Source organism: Salvelinus namaycush, chromosome 3, assembly GCF_016432855.1.
Source record: "Salvelinus namaycush isolate Seneca chromosome 3, SaNama_1.0, whole genome shotgun sequence".
Lineage (NCBI taxonomy): Eukaryota > Metazoa > Chordata > Actinopteri > Salmoniformes > Salmonidae > Salvelinus > Salvelinus namaycush.
The window spans coordinates 46,153,483-46,180,925 of record NC_052309.1 but is presented as its reverse complement, the minus strand read 5'-3'; the positions used below and the strand labels follow the sequence as shown (position 1 = coordinate 46,180,925).

The 27,443-nt window shown below is 43.7% G+C and overlaps 1 protein-coding gene across 1 annotated transcript in view; it reads right to left on the bottom strand.

Moving 5' to 3' along the window:
- LOC120043892 (CXADR-like membrane protein) overlaps positions 1–15,240 on the bottom strand; it is a 181,575-nt gene extending 166,335 nt beyond the window's left edge. Inside the window, exon 1 of the mRNA XM_038988495.1 lies at positions 15,010–15,240. Coding sequence (XP_038844423.1) covers positions 15,010–15,240 — 231 coding nt within the window. The remainder of the gene's footprint in view (positions 1–15,009) is intronic.
- Between the last annotated feature and the right edge of the window lie 12,203 nt (positions 15,241–27,443).

Sequence of the window (27,443 nt, the reverse complement as noted above, 5' to 3'; positions counted from 1 at the left end):
ATCAACATCAACATCAGTGCCTCACATCACTAATGCTCTTGTGGCTGAATGGAAGCAAGTCCCTGCAGCAATGTTCCAACATCTAGTGGAAAGCCTTCCCAGTAGAGTGGAGGCTGTTGTAGCGTCAAAGGGGAGGCCAACTCCATATTAATGCACATGCTTTTGGAATGAGATATTCGACGAGCAGGTGTCCACATACTTTTGATCATGTAGTGTTACTTGGTGACAATTCATTGAAGGGCAGTTGTTCAATCTTGATCAATATATGGTGGCCTTGGAGTAGGTGCTTTCTTTTGGTTAGAGCTAAATTGAATTCTCTAAGAGAGGGCTGAATCAAATGATTCATGTCACATTTGATGTGGCCACGGATTGGTGCTCGATAAAAAAAGAAAATTGTACTACACATACATGGATATGCCTGCTCACACACACACACACACACACACATTCCCCATCAATAGAGCATGGCATCTTTGTTTGTACCACAGAGGTATTCAAACATGAGTTGAGGTATTTACCCTTCTTCTACCTCTTCCAGTGGATTCGACGGCCCCTCCCTTATCACACTACAAAGTAAACCACCTGGGCTTACAGCACGGCTGCATCTTCCCAAATCAACGACTTGTTGCCTAGTCCTAGTGTAAGAGAGAGAGAGGTACATCACAAGAAAAGATAGGAGAAATACTTATTGTTGCTAACATTGGTTGCTTTAAAGTCAAGTAATGAAAATGAGTGTGTGGGTGTTGTGTTTGTGCGTGATGTGTATGTGTGCGTTGCTTGTCTATGTGTGTGTTGTGTGTGTAGGGGGGGGGGGGGTATATTTGAAACAGGGATTTAAGGCAAGTCGGTGGGAGCAAGAGAAAGAAGGGTATGTTTTAAAGAACCTGGTGATTTAGCACTGCATCAGCGCACTGTCGGCTGGAGAGAGAGGGGAGATAACTATGGCAGAAGGGAGAGATAGAGGTAAAGAGAGAGAGCGAGGATAGATGGAGAGTTGAAACCTGAGAAGAGAGAGTGACAACAGGGGGAGAAATTAGAAGAGAGAGAGGGAGACATACATTTAGAGTGTGATAGGGAGGAGGACAATTGAAAGAAGAACAGAACAAGAGATGTACAGTTGGGGGAGAGGGCAGAGAGAGAAAAGAGCGAGAGGAAGGAGAGATGATGCAGTGATATCTACTCTGGGAGACACAGGCACAATCCTCTGGTGGAGTGGAGGTAAAGGCCAGGTGATTAATTTAGCTCTACTCACATACACTCCAGTCTTTAACTTTCCAGCAATCCAAAAGAAATAGGAGCTATCCTTCTGTCCCCCTCCTTTCCTACTCAGCCCAGAGACTGTGACTGCGTACCAAGTTGCATCATATTCCCTACGGGCCCAGGTCAAAAGAAGTGCACTAAATAGTGAATAGTGTTCCATTTGGGACGTAGCCTGAATGTGCATTAAGGGAAGAATCACTGCAGTATTACATGCATATATCATTATTAAAGGAAACACAGAGGCAGCATGATTTCAAAGACTTCCTTTCGTATGACACAGCTAAATGGGATGGTAAACAATACTTTCCAAAGCAAACAATGTGGTATGCTTTTCTAACGAGGATTAAGTTAGTAAATCAGAAACAAGATTTGCACTAATTAACGTTCTGAACGGATTCAATTACAAACACACTTAGGTATGCGACCCAATGAATGGACAGCCTTCATTGGAGCTTATGGTTTTGGGAAAGAACTCATTAGCGTTATTTGAACAAGGTCCAGTGGTGCGTTTTTTTTGCGTTTTCTCAACGTTGTCGAAAGCTGGGATCAAGCTTCCAAGCGGCAGTTTGGACATTCATTGGTCATAGAGGAATACCGCAATGAGTGATGTGTGCATCAATCACTCTGCACACGTGTCATCATTTTAAGTGGTTATTTAAATTAATTAAATACTGCCTTGGCATGGACTTCCGGAACCATTACATTTGCAAATTATGTTGGGTTCTGGCGCCCAATACTAATCCTCATTCATAACCCATATCTGGCCCCCAAAATAGGCGACACACACGCTCCACCTCTCATGCTAGGACATCATCTAGGCCTACTACTGAATTCATGAATGGTGATGCGCCTAACCTCCTACATGGTCTATGATGACAATCATTTGAACATTTCATGGATGGAAATATCAGCCATCGAATAGCTGTTTTTTTAAAGTAGTCTTTGAACCCGTGACCTTAGAATTGGTGTCGCTCTCTGGTTCAGCCTGGCGGTGTGGATTATTTATTTTGTCTTTGAGAAAAAAGTAAGCCAAAGCGGAGGCGTGACAAACAAGATTCAGAAGTGCACTGGTGCCCTCTTATTTCCAAGATGCAGCAATTATGCTAATATGCTCAGCCATCTGAATATTACTCAAAGCCTGAAATAAAACCTTTCATTTCCCAGTGAAATATGGATGCTAATTTCATTACTCTCACAACAACAGCCTTTACACAAATTATGTTGGATACAATGCATCAAGATGTATTTGAAATTCTATGAGGAACACTATTGAATAGTGAGATGAAGATGCAACATCTGTGGAGGAATAAAAAGACGGACAGATAACACATTCGGGTTTGAATCCTTCATTTCAACTCTTCTACTTGTTGTCCATCAAAGCAGTATAAACCTGACCAGATGTAAACATACTTTCTGACACATTTTTTAAAGAAACTAATGGTTTAAAGTTTTCAAAAGAGCTGGAAAAATGAAGGGGATATGAAGATATGTAATGTACCTTTTCAGATTTAGCACAAATAAAGACTTGGGATTAAACCATGTAAATGTCATATCTATGGTGTCCATATTAGGACAGCCTCAGTCGCAGCAGGAATATTCTCTGACCCTGTTCAAGATCAATACATAAATTAAACAGAATCTCACAACGAATATGTGCTACTCACAAAAATTAACTACACTGTTTTGGAAGAGTTATCTCTTGCTTGCAAGTCCTTTGACACTATTTGAGTGATTAGTGTCCCACTGTCCAGTGGATCACAGAGACCGGCTAAAGAGGACAATAACACGTGGCAAATCTTTGACCCAGATTTGCTGTAAAAGTAAGTCTATGCTAAACAAACTCATTTCAAATCAAATCAAATGTTATTGGTCACATGCAATTGTTATTGCGAGTGTAGCGAAATGCTTGTGCTTCTAGTTCCGACAGTGCAGCAATATCTAACAAGTAATATCTAACAATTGCACAACAAATACCTAATACACACAAATCTAGGTAAGGAATGGAAGAATAATTTATAAATATAAATATATGGATGAGTAATGTCAGAGCGGCATAGGCTAAGATGTAATAGAGAGTATAGAATACAGTATACACATGAGATGAGTAATGCAAGATATGTAAACATTATTAAAGTGGCATTATTAAAGTAACTAGTGTTCCATTTCTTAAAGTGGCCAATGATTTCAAGTCTGTATTATAGGCAGCAGCCTCTCTGTGCTAGTGATGGCTGTTTAACAGTCTGATGGCCTTGAGATAGAAGCTGTTTTTCAGTCTCTCGGTCCCAGCTTTGATGCACCTGTACTAACCTCGCCTTCTGGATCGTAACAGGGTGAACAGTCAGTGGTTCAGCTGGTTGTTGTCCTTTGACCTTCCTGTGACATCGGGTGCTGTAGGTGTCCAGGAGGGCAGGTAGTTTACGCCCGGTGATGCGTTGTGCAGACCTCACCACCCTCTGTAGAGCACTGCGATTGTGGGCGGTGCAGTTGCCGTACCAGGCGGTGATACAGCCTGACAGGATGCTCTCAATTGTGCATCTGTTAAAGTTTGTGAGGGTTTTAGGTGATAAGCCAAATATATCAAGCCTACTACTGTTGTGTCGTCTGCAAACTTGATGATTGAGTTGGAGGCGTGCATGGCCAAGCAGTTATGGGTGAACAGGGAGTACAGCAGGGGGCTGAGCACGCACCCTTGTTTGGCCCCAGTGTTGAGGATCAGCGAAGTGGAGATGTCGTTTCCTACCCTCACCACCTGGGGGCGGCCCATCAGGAAGTCCAGGACCCAATTGCACAGGGAGGGGTTGAGACCCATGGCCTCAAGCTTATTGATGAACTTGGAGGGTACTATGGTGTTGAATGCTGAGCTATAGTCAATGAACAGCATTCTTACATAGGTATTCTTCTTGTCCAGATGGGATAGGGCAGTGTGCAGTGTGATGGCGATTGCATCGTCTGTGGACCTATTGGGGCGGTAAGCAAATTGAAGTGGGTCTAGGGTAGCCTAGTGGTTAGAGAGTTGGGCCAGTAACCAAAAGGTTGCTGGATCAAATCCCTGAGCTAAAAATAGGTAAAAATCTGTCATTCTGCTCCTAAACAAAGCAGTTAACCCATTGTTACCCAGTAGGCTGATTTGCCTAGTTAAATAAAGTTGAATAGTTTCTAATGCCAATGTTTGTCTATGGAGATTGCATACCTTAAATGATGACGGAAGTGAGTGCTATGGGCTGATAGTCATTTAATTCAGTTACCTTTGCATTCTGTGGTACAGGAACAATGGTGGCCATCTTGACGCATGTGGGGACAGCAGACTGGGATAGGGAGAGATTGAATATGTCCGTAAACACACCAGCCAGCTGGTCTGTGCATGCTCTGAGGATGCGGCTTGGGATGGCTTCTGGGCTGGTAGCCTTGCGAGAGTTAACACGTTTAAATGTCTTACTCACATCGGCCATGGAGAAGGAAAGCACACAGTTCTTGGTAGCCGGCTGCGTTGGTGGCACTGTATTATCCTCGAAGTGGGCAAAAAAGGTGTTTTTTGTCTGGAATCAAGACGTCGGTGTCCGCGATGTGGCTGGTTTTCCTTTTGTAGTCCGTGATTGTCTCTAGACCCTGCCACATATGTCTCGTGTCTGAGCTGTTGATTTGCGACTCCACTTTGTCTCTATACTGACATTTTGCTTGTTTGATTGCCTTGCGGAGGGAATGACTACTCCGTTTGTATTCTGCCATATTCCCAGTCGCCTTGCCATTGTTAAATGCAGTTGTACGGGCTTTCAGTTTTGCGAAAATGCTGCCATCTATCCACGGTTTCTGGTTAGGGTAGGTTTTAATAGTCACAGTGGCTACAACGGCTCCTTTACACTTCCTTATAAACTCACTCACTGAATCCGCGTATACGTCAATATTATTCTCTGAGGCTACCCGGAACATATCCCAGTCCGCGTGATCAAAACAATCTTGAAGCGTGGATTCCGATTGGTCAGACCAACGTTGAATAGTCCTTAGCACGGGTACTTCCTGTTTGAGTTTCTGTCTATAGGAAGGGAGCAGCAAAATGGAGTCGTGGTCAGATTTGCCGAAAGGAGGGCGGGGGAGGGCCTTCCATGCATTGCGGAAGTTAGAGTAACAATGGTCCAGTGTTTTTCCAGCGCGAGTGCTACAGTCGATATGCTGATAGAATTTAGATAGTTTCACACCCTGATGTTACAATCCCTAATGATCTCTGGAAAGCAACCCTTGCCCTGATTTCATCAACTTTGTTATCCAGGGACTGGACATTAGCGAGTAATATACTCGGAAGCGGTGGGTGGTGTGCTCGCCTCTGAAGTCTGACTAGAAGACCGCTCCGACTCCCACTCCTCCTGCGGCGTTGTTTTGGGTCGGCCTCTGGAATCAATTCAAATGCCCTGGGTAGTGTGCTTCGGATCTGCTTCGTATTCCTGGTCGTAGTGCTGGTAAATTGACGCCGCTCTGATACCCAATAGTTATTCCCGGCTGTATGTAATGACACTTAAGATAAAAAAAATACTGCAAAGTTTCCTAAGGACTAGAAGTGAGGCAGCCCTCTCTGTTGGCGCCATTTTACATTATGTGCATTTTTGTTTGATAAACCAAAGTGTATTTCGAGTCATCCAATCTGCTCTAAATCCTGGCCTGGGGAGAATACACATCTTATTTATGTACATCTGTCAAGGCTCCCGTCTTTTTCCATTCCACGGAATATGTCAAACACAAGCTCATACTTGACATTTCCAGATCTCTATTTGTCACCACCGCCGTGGAGCTAGTCTCAATTTCAGGCCAGATGAATTAAATGAAGCATGGTGAAAGTCAATCTATCGGGAAGTGAGGAAAGTAGAATATAGACACTATGTCTAAATAACAGAAGAAAAACATGACCCTTAAGACATTGTCTTAAATCAGTATTGTTACGAATGATATTGGTGTATCAAGTGTATTAAAATACATTTCATTATGCGGCTGTAAAGTGCTTGGATTGGGCCGGTACACACCGTTAGTGCCTTTAATTTTCTACAGCTTGAGCTCCGGGACCTCTTATACTATATTGGCTTACAAATATGATGAGTACTGGCACCTAAATATGATGAGAACCAGCACCTAAAATGAGTACCGGCAGCTTTTTCAGTCCATTTCAAGCACTGGCTGTAAACCAAGTAATCAGTGGTATACAGTAGTACTACTCTAAATAAACTTACAGTGCAGTATCATAATTGGTCAAATATGGGACTGCACTTTCTCCTCATTTGGAAGGTAATGGTGTGAATCAAAGCAAGTCTCAAGGGGTCAGTGTATTTCTCTCCCGAACAACTAAAATGTTCTAACTAAAGTGCCGAGTCATTGAATTGTATCCGTGATAAAGTTATTTCCCTTTGACAAAGCAAACACAGTTTAGAACATAGAGACAGCATTATTTTGTGCTTTATTAAACTAAGATATTATTAGTCAGGACCCTTGATGCAATGATGTCGGGCTCATGATCATTAGCTGACTGTAAAAAGGAGTTTTGTAGGTATAAAATGTAGTGACTAGAAACATATCTTCCGCTGATCTCTCGATTGCTGCTCTAAAGGGAAATGCTATTTAAAAGCATATGAAAACAGCGGGGGGAAAACAGATATACAGTATATACACACTGAACAAAAATATAAACGCAACACGCAACAATTTCAAAGATTTTACTGAGTTAGAGTTTATATAAGGAAATCAGTCAATTGGAATGAATTCATTAGGCTCCAATCTATGGATTTCACTGAGCTGGGAATATGTTTCGTCACAGATACTTAAAAAAAGGATATCAGAAAACCAGTCAGTATCTGGTGTGATCACCATTTGCCTCATGGAGTGCGACACATCTCCTTCGCATAGAGTTGATCAGGTTGTTGATTGTGGCCTGTGGAATATTGTCCCACTCCTCTTCAATGGCTGTGCGAAGTTACTGGATATTGTCAGGACCTGGAACACGCTGTCGTACACGTTGATCTAGAGCACCATAAACATGCTCAATGGGTGACATGTCTAGGAATTGTGTACAGATCCTTACGAAATGGGGCCCTGCGTTATCACGCTGAAACATGAGGTTATCGCGGCGGATGAAATGCACGACAATGGGCCTCAGGATCTCGTCACGGTATCTCTGTGCATTCAAATTGCCATTGATAAAATACAATTGTGTTCATTGTCCGTGGCTTATGCCTACCCATACCATAATCCAACCGCCACAATGGGGCACTCTGTTCACAACATTGACATCAGCAAACCACTCGCCCACATAAACGCCATACACGTGGTCTACTGTACGTGTGTGAGGCCAGTTAGACATACTGACAAATTCTCCATAACGATATTGGAGGTGGCTTATGGTAGAGAAATGAACATTAAATTCTCTGGCAACAGCTCTGGTGGACATTCCTACAGTCAGCATGCCAATTGCACACTCCCATCTGTGGCATTCTGTTGTATGACAAAACTGCACACTTGAGTGGCCTTTTATTGTCACAGCACAAGGCGCACCTGTATAATGATCATGCTGTTTAATCAGCTTCTTGATATGCCACACCTGTCAGGTGGATGGATTATCTTGGCAAAGGACAAATGCTCACAAACAGGGATGTAAACAAATGTGTGCACAAAATTTGAGAGAAATAAGCTTTTTGTGCACATGGAACATTTCTGGGATCTTTTATTTCAGCTCGTGAAACATGGGACCGACACTATATCGGTCCACTAATACAGGACCCTCAGCACTGATATTTCCCGCGGCTATGGATGTAGCATAGCCTAATTTTAATATAAGCATATGAACCACTGTTTGCTGACTGGTAAAATAGTTTGACGTTATTCCAACCTAGTGAAAATTACATTTGTTTTATCCCACCATTGACTTAATTATGTCAGGCAGCTTGTGGGTCCTTTCCTCTCCGCTTGCACCTGGCTATCAGGGATATTTGGGAAGGTTTTTGTCGTGACTTTGTCACAGGGAATATACATTATCTGATGCTGCGCTAAACAAACAGATAAGCAAATTGCAGCTATAGTAGAGATACAGAAACGTGGACAATGTCGCGGTTGATCAATTCCCTGCGAATCTGACTTTCTAGACAAGCCTATGCTATCACTTTACTAGTGTAACGTCATGGAACAATGTCTATTTCCTCAAGTGCTTTTGCGGACACAATGTATCTGAGGAGTCGGTAAAGTAACTGGGGCGAGATTGGGAAATCTCGGGATCCCGGTTCCCGTTGTTAATCCCTAGTCATCACAAGATAACAACCAAAATGTGATGCCTTTCCCAGAAGTCTTTTGATTTAGTCAAGAAAAAGACATCTGCGGTTGTAATCACATTATCTGACATCAATTCAACCAGAAAGACCTAACTGAACCAGGAATTGAGCTCCCTGAGGGGGTAGAGGCGTTGCCGTGCCTTCTTCACGACTGTGTTGGTGTGTGTGGACCATGACAATTTGTATCAATCTGCTCCTGTTTGATGAGCTAAATGTGTTTCTTGTATGCATTACTGCAATTCAGCTTTTAGCTGCCATAATACTGAAAAAAAACATTACCATCATCATCAAATCAAGTACTTATAACAACCAGTCAGAGTTTAAGAGGTTAGATGTGTATTGACTATAGAGATACAATACATGACAAAAGCTATTCGGAAACCCGCTCGTCGAAGATATCATTCCAAAATCCTAGGCATTAATATGGAGTTGGTCCCCCATTTGCTCCTATAACAGCCTCCACTCTTCTGGGAAGGCTTTCCATTAGATGTTGGAGCATTGCTGCGGGGACTTGCTTCCATTCAGCCACAAGAGCATTAGTGAGGTCAGGCACTGATGTTGGGCGAATAGGCCTGGCTTGCAGGCGGCATTCCAATTCATCCCAAAGGTGTTTGATGGAGTTGAGGTCAGGGCTCTGTGCAGGCTGTGTATGCTATAGTGTTAAGATTTCCCTTCACTGGAACTAAGGAGCCTAGCCCGGACCATGAAAAACAGACTCAGACCATTATTCCTCCTCCACCAGACTTTACAGTTGGCATTATGCATTGGGGCAGGTAGCGTTCTCCTGGCATCCGCCAAACCCAGATTCATCACATGGTGAAGTGTGATTCATCACTCCAGAGAATGCGTTTCCACTGCTCCAGAGTCCAATGGCAGCAAGCTTTACACCAGACGAACTGACTTGTTGGAAAGGTGGGATCCTATGACGGTGCCACGTTGTAAGTCACTGAGCTCTTCAGTAAGGCCATTCTAATGCCAATGTTTGTCTATGGAGATTGCATGGCTGCGAGCTCGATTTTATACACCTGTCAGCAACGGGCGTGGCTGAAATTGCCGAACCGACTCATTTGAAGGGGTGTCCACATACTTTGTATATGTGGTGCCGACCGATGCAGATACAACATCCTCTGTCACTCTCTAAGGTATTGACTCTACCAGTATGCAGTCACTGGTTCCACATATCGTCTACAATCCCTTAAATTGGTAACAGTGGTTGGATTTATAGCGGCAGAGTCAGAGTGGTACACGCAAATCTTTATCTTCAAACCATGTACCCGGGAGAATCCAAAGTGACACATTATTTAACACCTGTACTCCCCTTTCCCGGAGATAGCACTGTCACTTCTTCACTGGGTCACTGCCCTTTGCCTATCCTTGGTCAGACACAGTTTTGATCCTGGCTTCACCTTCAACATTTTTGTTTGCTGTTAAGGATTTATTTCAGCCAAAATGTAATACCAGCTCCACCATGAAATTATCTTGTCATTTAAGGAATTACCGAGCTAGGCACCGGCTCACTTTTTACAACGCCGACCAATCACAGCTCCACATTCAATATCAATATTTGATATTAAGGAATTATTTGAGCCTACATTGACCTACTGACATCTGCTAATCATCGGTTTCAGATGCAGTTCTAGGTTCGGTTCCCCTTCAGCACTTTTGTTTTAGTGCTAAAGAATGATTGACCGACGAATCACAGCTGAACCTTGCAACACTTCTCTGGCATTCAAGGAATTTACGCCTATCTGGCTTCGACAAACACCTTGAAAATGTCAAGGTCTACTACACGTCTTATATGCTGACAACTCACACACAATTTGTGGGTGCAAAAATTGGTTGACATAGGGAAGGTTCCTCGGTAGTCATTACAACCTATAATTATAGAGTTTAGAGGTGAAAACTACTTAGCCAAATATGGCATGAACATGTTTAACAGAAAGCTAACATGTTGTTAAGAGCACTGACATGGTACTTGAAAATATATGGTTCGATCTGGTCAACAACTCAGGTTTCAGAATGTCTCGGTCAGCGACATCAGAATTAGCAGCTAAAGGAATTTCTCTGTCAGCTTGTCCGTGGATGTTTTCAGTGTGGTTTCTGATTTTTGAACAGGACTGAGGATTTAAACACAGTGCATACATTCTAGTAATTTACACAGTGCATGCATATAATATATAGAATATACTGGACAAATATATTGGGTATATATTGGATTATAGTCATTGAGAATATATATACAGTGCCTTCAGAAAGTATTCATACCCCTTGACTTATTCCATATTTTGATGTGTCACAGCCTGAATTCAAAATGTATTAAATATATTTTTTCCCTCACCATATACACACAATACCCCATAATGACAAATTTACATTTTTACACATTTATTTAAAATGAAAAACAGAAATATCTAATTTACTTAAGTATTCACACCCGAGTCAATAATTAGTAGAAGCATCTTTCTGGGTAAGTTTCTTAGAACTTTCCACACCTGGATTGTGCAACATTTGCCCATTATTCTTTAAAAAATTCTTCAAGCTCTGTCAAACTGGTTGTTGATCATTGCTTGACAACCATTTTCAGGTCTGCAATAGATTTTCAAGTAGATTTATGTCAAAACTGTAAATTGGAAACTCAGAAACATTCACTGTCTTCTTGGTAAGCAACTCCAGTGTGGATTTGGCCTTGTGTTTTATGTTATTGTCTTGCTGAAAGGCGAATTCATCTCCCAGTGGCTGATGGAAAGCTGAACCAGGCTTTCCTCCAGGATTTTGCCTGCTCTCAGCTCCATTCTGTTTAATTTTTTACCCTGAAAAATTCCCCAGTCCTTAACAATTACAATCATACCCATAACATGATGAAGCCACAACTATGTATGAAAATATGGAGAGTGGTACTCAGTAATGTGTTTTTTTGGATTTGTCCCAGACATAACACTTTGTATTCAGGATAAAAAATGTATTGTTTAACCACATTTTTTTCAGTATAACTTTAGGGCCTTGTTGCTTCTATTCACTCTGTAATTTAGGTTGGTATTGTAGAGTAACTCCAATGTTGTTGATCCATCCTCAGTTTTCTCCTATCACAGCCATTCAACTCTTTAACTGTTTTAAAGTCACCATTGGCCTCATGGGGAAATCCCTGAGCGGTTCCTTCCTCTCCGGCAGCTGAGTTAGGAAGGACGTATGTATCTTCGAAGTGACTGGGTGTATTGATACACCATCCAAAGTGTAATTAATAACTTTATCATGCTCAAAGGGATATTCAACATCTGCTCTTTTTATTTTTACCCATCTCCCAATAGGTGCCCTTCTTTGCAAGGCATTGGAAAACCTCCCTGGTCTTTGTGGTTGAATCTGTGTTTGAAATTCACTGATCAACTGAAGGACCTTACACATAATTGTATGTGTGGGCTAAAGAGATGAGGTAGTCATTCAGAAATAATGTTAAACACTATTATTGCACACAGAGTGAGTCCATGCAACTTATTATGTGACTTTTTACTATTGAACTTATTTATTCTTGCCGTACTCACACACATGTTAACCTCAATGGTGTAGGGGGCAGTATTTTCATGTCCGGATGAAAAGCGTGCCCAGAGTAAACTGCCGGCTACTCAGGCCCAGAGGCTAGGATATGCATATTATTAGTAGATTTGGATAGAAAACACTCTGAAGTTTCTAAAACTGTTTGAATGATGTCTGTGAGTATAACAGAACTCATACGGCAGGCGAAAACCTGAGAAAAATCCAACCAGGAAGTGGGAAATCTGACGTTTGTAGTTTTTCAAGTGATTGCCTATCCAATATACTGTGTCTATGGGGTCAGATTGCACTTCCTAAGGATTCCACTAGATGGCAACAGTCTTTAGAACTTTGTTTCAGGCTTTTACTATGAAGGGGGAGCGAATAAGAGCTGTTTGAACCAGTGTTCTGGTTGAAAGCCTTTAGTTTAGTCACGAGCGCAGCTGTGAGCACGAGCTCCGTTCCTTTTAATTTCTAAAGACAAAGGAATTGTCCGGTTGGAATACTATTGAAGATTTATGATAAAAACATCCTAAAGATTGATTCTGTACATCGTTTGACATGTTTCTACAAACTGTAATATAACTTTTTTGACTTTTCGTCTAGACTTTGTGCTCGCGCCTTGTGCATTTTGGATTACTGGACTAAACGCGCAAACAAAAAGGAGTTTTTTGGATATAAATATGAACTTTGTCGAACAAAACATAGATGTATTGTGTAACATGAAGTCCTATGAATGCCATCAAAGGAAGATCATCAAAGGTAAGTGATTAATTTTAACTCTATTTCTGACTTTTGTGAGCCCTTTCCTTGGCTGGAAAATGGCTGTACGGTTTTCTGTGGCTAGGCGCTGACCTAACATAATCGCATGGTGTGCTTTCGCAGTAAAGCCTTTTTGAAATCGGACACTGTGGTTGGATTTACAAGAAGTTTATCTTTAGAATGGTGTATAATACTTGTATGTTTGAGGAATTTTAATAATGGGATTTCTGTTGTTTTGAATTTGGCGCCCTGCAATTTCACTGGCTGTTGTCGAGGTAAATTCAGGCTGTAACACAACAAAATGTGGAACATGTCAAGGGGTGTGAATACTTTCTGAAGGCACTGTAGATTCAAATTCCCGGTTTTCAACATCCCATGCCAACTTTTTGCCCTGCGGGGTGAGCCTCTTCATTTATGAAGCCGACATTGAGGAGTCCAATATTCCTCTTCTTCTCTCATTAAAAAAAACATATGTTGTGCTATCCTTTCCATAGTCCCTTCTTCTCTCCGCCAGAGGTTTCAGTTAGAATCAATTATTCAGTTCAATCACGACAGAGAAACGTTGTGCTCAAAAGCAGTCCAATTCAGTCCTCATAATTTTCTGACAGCAGTTAATTAGAAACAGAAATGCTATTCTTAACGAGTTTACTTGCTCTCGCAATTGTAGCAGTGATTTGGAATGCACTCTTGTGATGAGTAGCCCTGTCAACGTCTGTAGCAGCAATAAAGGGAACCTACTGAGTGTTTATTTGATTTTATACTTATTCATACTGTTTGTACTCATTGGGATGAAATCTCTTTTGCAAGATAGAATGTCATCGAGGTTTAAGGGTTAAGATGTTGGCATAGAGCTCAAGAGACCTTGGTTATAATCCCAGAGGTTACACTATGACCGTTAGAATGAAAATGTAAGAGTTTGCGACTTTGAAGGTAAGGATGATGGAATGAAAAAGGGGTTTCGTGCTCAAACAACTGGAGTAAGGATGACCTGAAGAATTCAATTCTGAACAGTCAATAACATTGTTTTCATCCTGAGATACCTCACAAGGTAAAGAGGCTCGTGAGTGCATTCAACAGGAAAGATACTTTTTTTGAAGATTCATGTTTTTGTTCCTGTTGTAGCGTTGACTAGTTTGGACTTATGGAGGGGGGAAGACCGAGACTTTGAAAACCAGTTCAGGCCTCAGGACACATGAAGGCTCATGGACACACTGCCAGGTAGTGGGCCTGCTGCGCTTTCACATGGTTTGACCTCTACACAAAGGTTAATATTAATGCAAGACCATGACATTTTAACTCTCAAGTGACATGAAAGCAAGCCGGTTGGATTCCAAAACAGATAAGATCAAATAACAGGAGAAATCCAGGTTCAGTGAGAGTAAAAAGAAAGGATTCTCCTCTCCAATCGCCAGCCCACAGCTCTAATCCACACCGTTGCTTAATTTTAGGAGACAGCATCATGTTTGCGGCCCTGGCGAGAGTGAAGCGACCGGGGATTCTCCATTCAAGGGTAAGCAGATGGGCCTTGATCCTTCAAACTGCTCTGGGCAGCCATTTTGATTAGGCACTGAATTGAGCACGTCAGGGGCTGGCTAGATGACAGATCCCAATGAATTTAGTGCAACAGTGAAGAGCGAGGTGTAATTATCGTCAGAGATGTCCCGAGACAGCTCAACCTAGACATCTTGCTCAAGTCACAATGGGTTGAAAACGTTGTCTAAATGGGAGGGCTTGTTTTTGCATCCGTAGATACAATTAACATATTGTCAAGGAGTGTCGTCAATATATGAATGAAGGGTGACAAAAATTGTCATGATATCAATTAATTGATTGTTAATTAATAATTGTCTATACCGATATTCTCTCAGCATGTAGATTATGGTATAGTACAGTTTACAGCACGCTACATGCAGCACAAAGTGTGGCCCCATATGTCACTGTCTGTCCACATTTTCAGCGTAGCTTCAATGTAACGAAGACGCTGGGAAACAGGAAGCAGGTGCAGAAGATGAGTATTTAATAAGAAAAAGGAAGATCAGCAAAATAGGAGAAGTGTACACAAACCAATACTGCTTGATGACTGAGGCCAAATAAAGGGAGAGTTATCAAGGTGAAGAAGCCCATGTGTGGGTAATGGGGAGCAGGTGTGCATAATGATGATTGCCAGGGCCGGTGGATAGGCGATGTCGCGTGCCAGAGCGGGAGTAGGCGTGACAGAACCCCCGACGAGCAGCTCCAGCCGCAGGATGACACCAGCCAGGAGGATGGCCCCAAGGGCGAGGAGCAGGCCGGTCCACAAGGCGGAAATGGAAATCCCAAATGACGTTGGGGTCCAGGATGTCAGCCTCCAGGACCCAACAGCGCTCCTCTGGGCCGTTCCCTTTAGCGGGATCATTTTCGTCAACATCTGCTGAATTGCAGAGCGCCAAATTCAAATTAAATTACAAAAAATATTTAATTTTCATGAAATCACAAGTGCAATATACCAAAACACAGCTTAGCTTGTTGTTAATTCACCTGGCATGGATTAACAACAAGCTTTACAGCGAAAGTAAACCATGCGATTATGACAGCTCTCAGTAGACAAAACATTACAAACAGCTAGCAGCAAAGTAGATTGGTCACGAAAGTCAGAAAAGCAATAAAACAATCGCTTACCTTTTGATGATCTTCGGATGTTTGCACTCACGAGACTCCCAGTTACACAATAAATGTTTGTTTTGTTCGATAAAGATTATTTTTATATCCAAAAACCTCCATTTGGTTGGCGCGTTTTGTTGAGTAATCCACAGGCTCGTGCAGGTCACAACGGGCAGCCGAAAATTCCAAATAGTATCCGTAAAGTTCGTAGAAACATGTCAAACGTTTTTTATAATCAATCCTCAGGTTGTTTTTACAATAAAGAATCGATAATATTTCAACCGGACGGTAAACTTTTCAATACAAGAGAGAAAGAACATGTCTCGCTACCAGTGGCGCGCGCATGAACAAATCTAAGGAGATCTGGCTATCTACTGACGCGATGTGATCATTCTCGCTCATTTTTCAGAGTAAAAGCTTGAAACCATGTCTAAAGACTGTTCACACCCTGTGGAAGCCATAGGGAAAGGAATTTGGTGGATATCCCTTTAAATGGACGATAGGCTTGCAATGGAACAGAGTAGTTTCAGAAAAACAGCACTTCCTGGTTGGATTTTCCTCAGGTTTTCGCCTGCAATATCAGTTCTGTTATACTCACAGACAATATTTGGACAGTTTTGGAAACTTTAGAGTGTTTTCTATCCTAATCTGCCAATTATATGCATATTCTATCTTCTGTGCCTGAGAAATAGGCAGTTTACTTCGGGAACGTTTTTTATCCAACCATCAAAATACTGCCCCCTAGCTGCAAGAGGTTTTAAGTACAGTTCTGGACGTACTCCGCCCATGGAAGGAGCTGGGCTCACTCCTCCTGCTGGTCCTGGCAGTGACTACGAAGGAACCTCCCCAGCTCCTGGTTAGTCCTCTTCACCTGCACATTGGACTGAGGCTGGAACCCGGATGTGAGGCTGGCCGTGGCCCCCAGCTTCTCCATGAAGGCTCTCTATACCCACAGCGTGAATTGGGGGTCACGGTCAGAGAGGATGTCCTCTGGAAGACCATTCTGCTGGAAGACGTGCTGGAACAGTGCCTCAGTGACCTGGAGAGTGGCAGTGGTGTAAAGTACTTGAGTAAAACTACTTTAAAGTACTTCTTAAGTAGTTTTTTTAGGTATCTGTACTTTACTATTTATATTTTTGACTACTTTTACTTCATTATATTCCTAAAGAAAATTATACACATTTTACTCCATACATTTTTCCTGACACCCAAAAGTACTAGTTACAAGTTGAATGCTTAGCAGTACAGGAAAAAGGTCAAATTCACACACTTAAAGAGAACGTCCCGGGGTCATCCCTGCTGCCTCTGCTCTGGTGGACTCCCTAAACATAAATGCTTCCTTCGTAAATTATGTCTGAGTGTTGGAGTGTGCCCCTGGCTGTCAAAAAAAGGAATACAAAAGGAATTAAAAGGAAATTGTGCCGTCTGGTTTAAGGAAAGATATATAAGGAATTTGATGTATAGCATGTACTTTGTACTTTTACTTAAGTATGACAATTGAGTTCTTTAAATTGGATACTTTTTTGTATTTTACTGGGTTACTTTCACTTGAGTCATTTTATATAAAAGCATATTTTACTCAAGTATGACTATTGAGTACTTTTTCCACCTCTGGAGAGTGGTAGGGAGACCAGAGAGAAGTATAAAAATGGCAGGATTTCGAGAATCTGTCCACAACAGCCATAATAGTGGTCAAACCATCAGACGGGAGATTAGAGATGAAATTTATAGACAGATGGGACCAAGGCTGCTGAGGCACAGGACGGGGGAGGAATTTCCCTTCTGGAGAGTGCCGAACAGATTTGGTTTGGGCAAATACGGAGCAGGAGTTGACATAGTGGGCGACGTCCTGCGCCAAGGTGGGCCACCAGTACATAGCGGCGATGGATTGAATGGTGCGGGTGATAGTTGGGTGTCCAGCGGCAACAGATGTGTGTGTCCAGGTCAACAGCCGATTCCTTACCTCCGTGGAAATGTATGAGTGCCCCGGGAAGGAAGTTAGTAGTTCCCTCTCCAGGGCCTGGCAGATGTTCACATCTACGTCCCAAAGCACGGGGGAAACGGCACATCGGGGCACCACCAGTACAGAGCTTGCTCAGGAATGGCAGCAGGCAGGTGTGAGTGCATCTGCACGCACAGTGACGCAAAGACTTTTGGAGGATGGCCTGGTGTCAAGAAGGACAGCAAAGAAGCCACTTCTCTCCAGGAAAAACATCAATAAGACTGATATTCTGCAAAAGGTACAGGGATTGGACTGCTGAGGACTGGGGTAAAGTCATTTTCTCTGATGAATCCCCTTTCCGATTGCTTGAGGCATCCGGAAAAAAGCTTATCCAGAGAAGACAAGGTGAGCCCTACCATCAGTCCTGTGTCATGCCAACAGTAAAGCATCCTGAGACCATTCATGTGTGGGGTTGCTTCTCAGCCAAGGGAGTGAGTTCACTCACAATTTTGCCTAAGAACACAGCCATGAATAAAGAATGGTACCAACACATCCTCCGAGAGCAACTTCTCCCAACCATCCAGGAACAGTTTGGTGACAAACAATGCCTTTTCCAGCATGATGGAGCACCTTGCCATAAGGCAAAAGTGATAACTAAGTGGCTCGGGGAACAAAACATCGATATTTTGGGTCCATGGCCAGGAAACTCATCAGACCTTAATCCCATTGAGAACTTGTGGTCAATCGTCAAATGGCGGGTGGACAATCAAAAACCCACAAGTTCTGACAAATTCCAAGCATTGATTATGCAAGAATGGGCTGCCATCAGTCAGGATGTGGCCCAGAAGTTAATTGACAGCATGCCAGGGCGGATTGCAGAGATCTTGAAAAAGAAGGGTCAACACTGCAAATATTGACTCTTTGCATCAACTTCATGTAATTGTCAATAAAAGCCTTTGACACTTATGAAATGCTTATAATTATAACTCAGTATTCCATAGTAACATCTGACAAAAATATCTTAAGACCACTGAAGCAGCAAACTTTGTGGAAATTAATATTTGTGTCATTCTCAAAACTTTTGGCCACGACTGTACATTTGCAAAAATGTCAAAAACCTGTTTGCGCTTTGTCATTATGGGGTTTTGTGTGTAGATTGCTGAGAAAAAAATATTTTAAATCCATTTTAGAATAAGGCTGTAACGTAACAAAAGGGGACTGTATATGAAAAAATATTGCGTATCTTAATTTCCACAGTTAATGTATAATATGAGTGTTACCCATAACCAGGATTGCCATTACAAAAATTACATTTAATGTAAGCAGTTCATGCGAAGTATTGTTACCTATAACCAGGATTGCCATTACAAAAAACACATTTTAGAAAACATTTATTGTGATTCATCCTATATTGTCCCTAACATCATTACCCCATAGCAACAGATACATTGGGATATACACACACACACTCCATACCCTTCCCCCACAAAAAAACACAAGCACAGATGTTCAAAAGTTGTTCCATCCCTGAGCCCAACTCAAGACAGGACTTGATGTGTGAATGCATATACAGTTGTAGCTGTTTGATTAGGCATGCAAAATGGGGAGATTTGATTAACCAATGCCAAGTCCTAGCTGATGGAGCTCAGATACACCCCCTTCCCCTGAAATATACACACACTGTTTCCCTGTTGTGACCATTTTCCGAAGCATCTCTGTGCATTCAGATCATTGATTATTTTGTGCCACCAGGGCCACAGTAATTTGCCCCCTCTCTGATTGTCCGAGTGTGACCCCCTCTCCATGGGTTACTGCAGCTAGTGTTGCCAGCACTGCCACTACCTGGGTGGGGGCACCCCACCGGAATCCCCACTGGCTATGTACAATGTTGTCAAGGTTCTCATTAGCAGCTTTAACAAATTCCTTGTATAGTATGCTCACCCATCCGGGGGCTTTGCCTTTGTGGAACCAACCCTGCCAGGCAGGCTCAGAATCTTGAGGGAGTGGAGCTGCTTTAGTGGATATCTGACAGCATTTATCTTTCTGTCTTCGCTGCATATAGGCTTGCAGTAGGCCTATTAAACAGATAAGGACATCTCCTTAGTGTATGGGTCGCTCAGGTGGGTGTCTAGGGTATAGGATTGGGGACCGTTCAATCAAGATAGGACAATAAATAAATATGTCACGATCGTTGGTTGAATTAATGTGCCAAGGCGCAGCGTGCATAGAGTTCCACATGTTTATTGGATGAAACTCACAGAAAACAATAAAGAGCAAAACGAAACGTGAAACTAATGTTGTGCTCGCAGGCAACTAGACATAGACAAGATCCCACACAAACCCAGTGGCAAAATGCTGCCTAAATATGATCCCCAATCAGAGACAACGATAGACAGCTGCCTCTGATTGGGAACCATACCAGGCCAACATAGAAATGAAAAAACTAGACTACCCACCCTAGTCACACCCTCACCTAACCAAAAGGTGCGGACTCCGGCCGCATAACCTGACTCTATAGGGGAGGGCCCGGGTGGGCATCTAGCCTTGGTGGCGGCTCCGATGCGGGACGTAGACTCCGCTCCGCTTGCGGATCCGCCATCTTTGGTGGCGACTCTGGTGCGGGGATCGTCGCCGGAAGCTCCGGACCGTGGATCATCGCCGGAGGAACCGGACCGTGGATCGTCGCCGGAGGAACCGGACCGTTGATCGTCACTGGAGGAACCGGACCGTTGATCGTCACTGGAGTCTCCGGGCCATGGATCGTCACTAGAGTCTCCGGGCCATGGATAATCACTGGAAGCTCCGGGCCATGGATCATCACTGGAAGCTCCGGGCCATGGATCATCACTGGAAGCTCCGGGCCATGGATCATCACAGGACGTTCCAGACTGGGAACCGTCGCCGGAGGCTCCGGACTGGGAACCGTCGCCGGAGGCTCCGGACTGGGAACCGTCGCCGGAGGCTCCGGACTGGGAACCCTCGCCGGAGGCTCCGGACTGCGAACCCTCGCCGGAGGCTCCGGACTGCGAACCCTCGCCGGAGGCTCCGGACTGCGAACCCTCGCCGGAGGCTCCGGACTGCGAACCCTCGCCGGAGGCTCCGGACTGCGAACCCTCGCCGGAGGCTCCGGACTGGGAACCCTCGCCGGAGGCTCCGGACTGGGAACCCTCGTTGGAGGCTCCGGACTGGGAACCCTCGTTGGAGGCTCCGGACTGGGAACCCTCGTTGGAGGCTCCGGACTGGGAACCGTCGCTGGAGGCTCCGGACTGGGAACCGTCGCTGGAGGCTCCGGACTGGGAACTGTCGCTGGAGGCTCTGGACTGCAGACCGTCGCTGGAGGCCTGGTGCGTGGAGCTGGCACAGGACGTACCGGGCTGGGGAGACGCACTGGAGGTCTGGAGCGTAGAGCTGGCACAACGTGTCCTGGACAGATAACAACCTTCGCATGGCAAGTGCGGGGAGTTGGCACAGGACACACTGGGCTGTGGAGGCGCACTGGAGACACGGTGCGTAGAACCGGCACACACTGTACCGGAACGGTGACACACACCTCAGGGCGAGTGCGTGGAGGAGACACAGGACGTACCGGACTGGGGAGGCGCACTGGAGGCCAGATGCGTGAACCTGGTGCATATGACAACGGACTGATGTCACGCTCCTCAGCACGCCCGCTCTGCAGCGCTCTCAACGCCAACACCTCTCTCCGGAATCTTTCGTCGAGTTCCTCACTCGACTCCCTGACTGGCTCTGGTTCACCCCTCGGCTCCACCGACCACTCCGTGTGCCCCCCCCCCCCCAAAATAATTTGGGGCTGTCTTTTGGGCTTGCATCCTGGCTGCGGACCCTGGCGTCGTCATTGTTCCTCCTTCGCTGCTTCCGCCTGTTTCCATGGCAGGCTTCTGTCTCCTGCCATTATTTCCTCCCAAGTCCAGGATGTCCTCCACTCCTGGATTTCCTCCCAGGCCCAGGATCCCTGCTCCTCCTGGGCATGCTGCTTGGTCCGTTGGTGGTGGGATCTTCTGTCAGGATCGTTGGTTGAATTAATGGACCAAGGCACAGCGTGCATAGAGTTCCACATGTTTATTGGATGAAACTCACAGAAAACAATAAAGCGCAAAAAGAAACGTGAAACTAATGTGGTGCTCGCAGGCAACTAGACATAGACAAGATCCCACAAAAACCCAGTGGGAAAAGGCTGCCTAAATATGATCCCCAATCAGAGACAACGATAGACAGCTGCCTCTGATTGGGAAACATACCAGGCCAACATAGAAATGAAAAAAACTAGACTACCCACCCTGGTCACACCCTGACCTAACCAAAATAGAGAATAAAAAGGATCTCTAAGGTCATGGCGTGACAAAATACATGTATTTTAAAATGTATATCCAATATCTGCACAAAATGGAAAGCTCTCTTTCGGAACTCCTGTTGGTAGAAACACATGGGCTCTGGTATTTGCAACCATTTTCCTTTTTCATTCACGTAACTCCACACTTTTCCAAACACAAAAAAACACACCCCACTCATACCCACATACTGTGCCTTTTATGTCCTCTGTTTGCTGTGTTTTTATCCCTACCATGTTGATTCCTACATAATTTCAGGCTTTTGTTTACTTGTGTGTTCCAGTTTCTTATCTTTGAAGATGTATTATTATCTGTTCTTCTAATGCTGTCTTTTATATATTTATAATTAGACAGTCGAATACTAATTTTTTACAACTTTCCCTTTTCCCTTGAATGGTTTAGCGTATTTGTTGTCTATTTCTTTATTCATTGTTGTATTTTGTTTTCCAATGCATTTTTATTACAATCCTTACCATGGATAGTATTGGGAGTTCCATTATTTGACTCCTCTATGGGAACTTTGTGTCACGCTGGTATAAAGGGTCTTGGAGACAAGCGCAGGAATACACAATAGGGGTTTGTAATACACCCAAACACTGGGCTGTATCCAAACAAAGGAGCGAGGGTAAACCTTGTTGAACGCCACGGGACGATACCCGTAATACACAATATATATAGCACGCAGCTTAACAGCTGCACCAATGCATAGGTACTCACACCACCAACAGACATGGGAACAGAGGGCACATATTTAACATACTAATCAGGGGAAATGGGAACCAGGTGTGTGTAATCAGACAAGACAGTCCGGGGTTGATGATAATGAATCCCGTTCAGTGAAGCCTAGAAAGCCGGTGACGTAGACCTCCGGAACTGGTGAACAGAATGAGCATCAGTACTGGGGGGGATCCGTGACACTTTGTAATATTAAAATAGCCATGGAGTAGTTTTGGTGTCTCAGAACAATTGGTTATCAATACAGTTTATCGACTATGAGGGCTACACGTTTCCTTTTTAATCTATTCACCTTAGAGTGGGTACAGAACTTTGCGCCGTTCTGCAATTTCCTTCAGGAACTGATCCTTCATATCTATTTTCATGCCAGCAAGTCTTTTACCCAGGCTTTTAACCATTATTTTATCTTTAAAGAATGCACATTTGGCAATGATTGGGCGCTCATATCTCTGTCCGAAATGGTGTACATGTTTTGAGTTTGATTTTGTTGATAGTAATGCCTGGGATCTGTAGCGCTTTAAGAAAGAATTCTTTCACCACACTTTCAGGATCTTCACCCTATTTTTCTTTGATACCAGTAAGTACCAGATTTTGTCTCATAGATCTAGTCTGTATTTCAAGTAAGGCTTCTCTCAGAAACCTGTTCTCCGTTCTAAGTTCTAAAATGTCCTTTTCAATCATATTAGCTTGTTTGTTTCTTTCTCTATTGTCACATCTTTTTTGGCACTCATCTCGAGGCTCGCCTTCAAGTCCTTCATCTCTTTACTGACTAGTTCAAGTATGTCCAGTTTATCATTTATCGACTTTAGCAAGTCGGTTTCTACACTTACCATTCCTGGTGGTGAAAAGCATAAATTGTCCGTTGAGGAGTATCGTTTTCTTCTGGTGATTGGTTCTCCATGCTTACCCTCCGACATGTTTGGGTGTTGATTGATTTCCAGATTGAAAGTTATTGCCATGAGTGTGTGGAGTGAAGTGCTAATATTTAATCAAACTTACAGATATTGAATATTACGTTTTTATCTTTAGGCATTCTGCACCGAAGTGTTCAGTCGGCCATAACACCTTTCCCTCCTGCCCGTCCCCTAATTGTTCTCTAAAACATGAAACAATTACTCAAAAGTAAACCAGGCACCAAGTTAACTAAAGGTCTCTTTTCAATCTTCTCTTCTGACTTGCTGAATACCTTATTACCTGGGGTCAGCGGTTATCAGCACATGACGCACCGAAGGAGATCAGTCTTTCCCACTGTCTGTCTCATTCAGCTTCTTGAAGAAGACAGACCTCAAAATGTGTCTATCTAGCTCGTTGGTCCTGTTCTTGATGCAGACCTGCCGTACAAGCCCATGTCTTGCTTAAACCACCTGGATGACCTTGCCCATGGCCCAGGAGTTACGAGGCACCATGTCATCCCTCGTCCAACGCTTCCAGAACAGGTCCGACATGTATTGGACTTGTTTCCATCTTCTTCAGATTCCTTGAGGCAGGGGTGGCTTAGTCTTGAGGAGCAACAGGTGATTAGGTGTCAGCGCCTCCAGGTCATTAGGTCACTGGATGCCTTGGTAATAGGACAACGATGATATCCTCTCCCTCACACAGAATAGTATGAAAGCCCTTCTCATCCAGGGTTTGTATTCTCAAAGTGGTGTTGAGAATCTTCCTTATTGATCTTATCAAGCTCTCCCAGAGTCCACCGAGACAAGAGCCGCTAGGGGGATTGAAAAAAAATATATATAATTTAGGGGGTGCTGCAGCACCCTCAGCACACCTAATTCCCATTGTTATCCTGAGGTAGGTAGGCCTTCTGTTGTTGCCCTGCAGCACCATTTAACTACCGACAAACAATACACTTGTATAGAACTCTTCTTATTGTCGCACTGGTCACCAGGAATCTAATACTTTAGGCAAAGCTCCACCACATGGAGGTCCTTTGACAGGATTGCAGGATGCTGAGATTCTTCTGGCTAGCTGCCCTACTTAGTCTTCCCCCAACTCTAACGATTCCATCCTGAAGCACGGGGTGGAAGAAGAGACTGCTCTTCACATTCTGTCACCTTCTGCAGGTTAGAAATCTCCTCTTTAGACTTCTTCCTCTGGCTGTAGCAGATGATCTCCTCTTCTGGCATAGAGACAGCAGAATTCCTCTCAACTTGAGGATTCATGCCACGGCCTTGAGATGAAACCAGGAATAGAAATGTTCCATCCCCTGCTGGACTGTATCCACCTCCTCTTCAGCTGTCATCACAGTGTTCCTTTTGACCTCAGGGTCCTCTGTCGTTAGATCCCTTGAGTAATTTGGGTACTCTGGCCACTACTCTTCTGACTTGTTGAGAAGGTCTGGCCCCAAGATCCAGGTTTCATTCTGTATGAAGTAATGCACCTTCAGTTCTCTCGACGTGTGATCAGCTGGGTTCTTGGCAGCATTGACATATCTCCACTGCAATGGTTCTGACACCTTCAGAATTGCAGACACTCTGTTGGCCACAAAGGAACGGAACCTTGTGGTCTTGTTTCTGATGTACTTCAGTACGGCTGTACTATCTGTCCAGAACACAGAATCTTCAAGCTGCAGCTGCAGCTCCCTTTTCAGCATCTTGCCAATGCGTCCTGCCAAGCTCCATATGGGGAATCTGGGTAGGTTTGAGCGAATCAACTCTGGCCTTTCCCATGATGAAGAATCTTACTTTGAATCCTAAGATCGAATAATACTACACCGGCTCTGATGCTTGTCGGATGTGGCAGGGCTTGCAAACTATCACGGATTACAAAGGGAAACCCAGCCGAGAACTGCCCAGTGATGCGAGCCTACCAGACGAGCTAAATGCCTTCTATGCTCGGTTTGAGGCAAGCAACACTGAACTATGCTTGGGAGCACCAGCTGTTCCGGACGACTGTATGATCACGCTCTCCGTAGCCAATGTGAGAAAGACCTTTAAACAGGTTAACATTCACAAGGACACAGGACCAGATGGATTACCAGGATGCATACTCAGAGCAAGGGCTGACCAGCTGTCAAGTGTCTTCTCTGACATTTTCAACCTCTCTCTGACCCAGTCTGTAATACTAACATGTTTCAAATAAATCACCATAGTCCCTGTGCATATAAACACAAAAGCAACCTGTCTAAATGACTACCGCCCCGTAGAACTCACATCTCCAGAAACCCTGGACAAACTCCAATTCACATACCGTCCCAACAGATCCACAGATGCACACCTCACTGCCCTTTCCCATCTGGACAAAAAGAACACCTACGTGGGAATGCTGTTCATTGGACTGAAATTATTGGATAGGTGGACTCAATATGGTGAGTGGCTACACCAAGCCCTTCAAAAGCCATTACCATGACAATTATGTCTATCTAGGGTCATATTCAGTAGACCCCAAATGGACTGAAACAAGGCGTGACAACTAGGGATATGACAAATTTTTTTATTTATTTAACTTTAAACTGCCATTTTTTAAATCTGTTTCATAAAATTCCATGTGAATTCACAATGCATGTCACGTGTGCTTCATCTCCGGCCTCTAGGTCACCAGGTTGCTCGTTATGGCGCACACCTGTCACTATCGTTACGCGCACCTGCGCATCATCAGACTCCATCACTTCCCTGATTACTTTCCCTATATATGTCACTCTCTTTGCTTCCTTCCCCAGGTGTCATTGTTTATGTTCCTTGTGCGTTGTTCGTGTTTCTTATTTTTGTATTATGTTGTTTATTTATTAACACTCACTCCCTGAACTTGCTTCCTGACTCTCAGCGCACATCGTTACAATGCAGTTGTGCTGCTGCCAGCAATGTTTTAGGTTTCACAGTGTGTCCCTTTCAGATGGTTAAGCATTCCACCTGTAGTACCATTACCGTACCTCAATTCCACCTCGCAAAGTTTGCATTTCCTTCTCATTTAACTTTTCAAAGTATTGCCTACAGGACTTCAATGCTGACGCTTGCCTTCTCTGACATTTTTTCAACTGTAAGGACTTAGTGGTGGAGAGTTGACTCCAAAATAATTGATTACTCCTTGCACGTTGATGTCGACACCCATTTCTAAGTGTCAAGATTTGATCGCACTAGGAATCAACTCTTAAGATTAAGTATTTTTGGAACGGAAGATTGCTGTACTTCCGAGAACAAACACTTGCATCGGCAAGAGAGGGAAAGGGTACAATATAGGCAGGATGGCCAACAGGCAGAGTCAGAACCGTGCACTAGGCCTATCTATCGGCAATCATAAGCTGTATCTCGCAATGGAATGCTGTATCTCGCAATTTCTTGGTTTGTAATGTCTCGCAACTTCAGTAAAGCAGGGCCTATCATCAATTGCTAGGATATTCTACATGCATCCGATCAAAGACTGAACACACACTCACATCATTAGCATGCAGAAAGAACCATGTGCATATGCTTTGGTAATCTGTGTCTTGTCTTGCATGCTTTGCAAATTCACCAAAGTAGCCTAATGTTCGCCACTTCCTCTCTGGTTTTATTGAAATTACAGAACTTTCCCCAGGCCTTTATAGCCTATCATTTAGTGAGGCTATAACGCAGAAAACAATTTTGTGATAACTGCACTGTGATTTTTATTTTGTGGGAGCAAAACACCATAGTCTTTCACTTAGGGATTTTTCTTAGCGTTAAGGGTCCCAATTCCGTTTTAATATGTAAACATTCACACCCCATGGGACAATTCATAGAGATAGAGGACCCAAAAGCCTCTTTAAGCATGCGCAGCGCCATTGAGGACCTTTACCATTTTGAAGTAGTCAACTGGGTGGGACTTCCTATGGTTTAAGGAAGGGTCACATAATTCCATCCAGGTCACCAGGAGGGATCAGCCAATGAATTATACTCATGAGGAAATATTACATAACTGCAGGTGGCAATAAATCGCCTTTATACCTGTTCAAACAACACACTCTAAGTGGCAGTG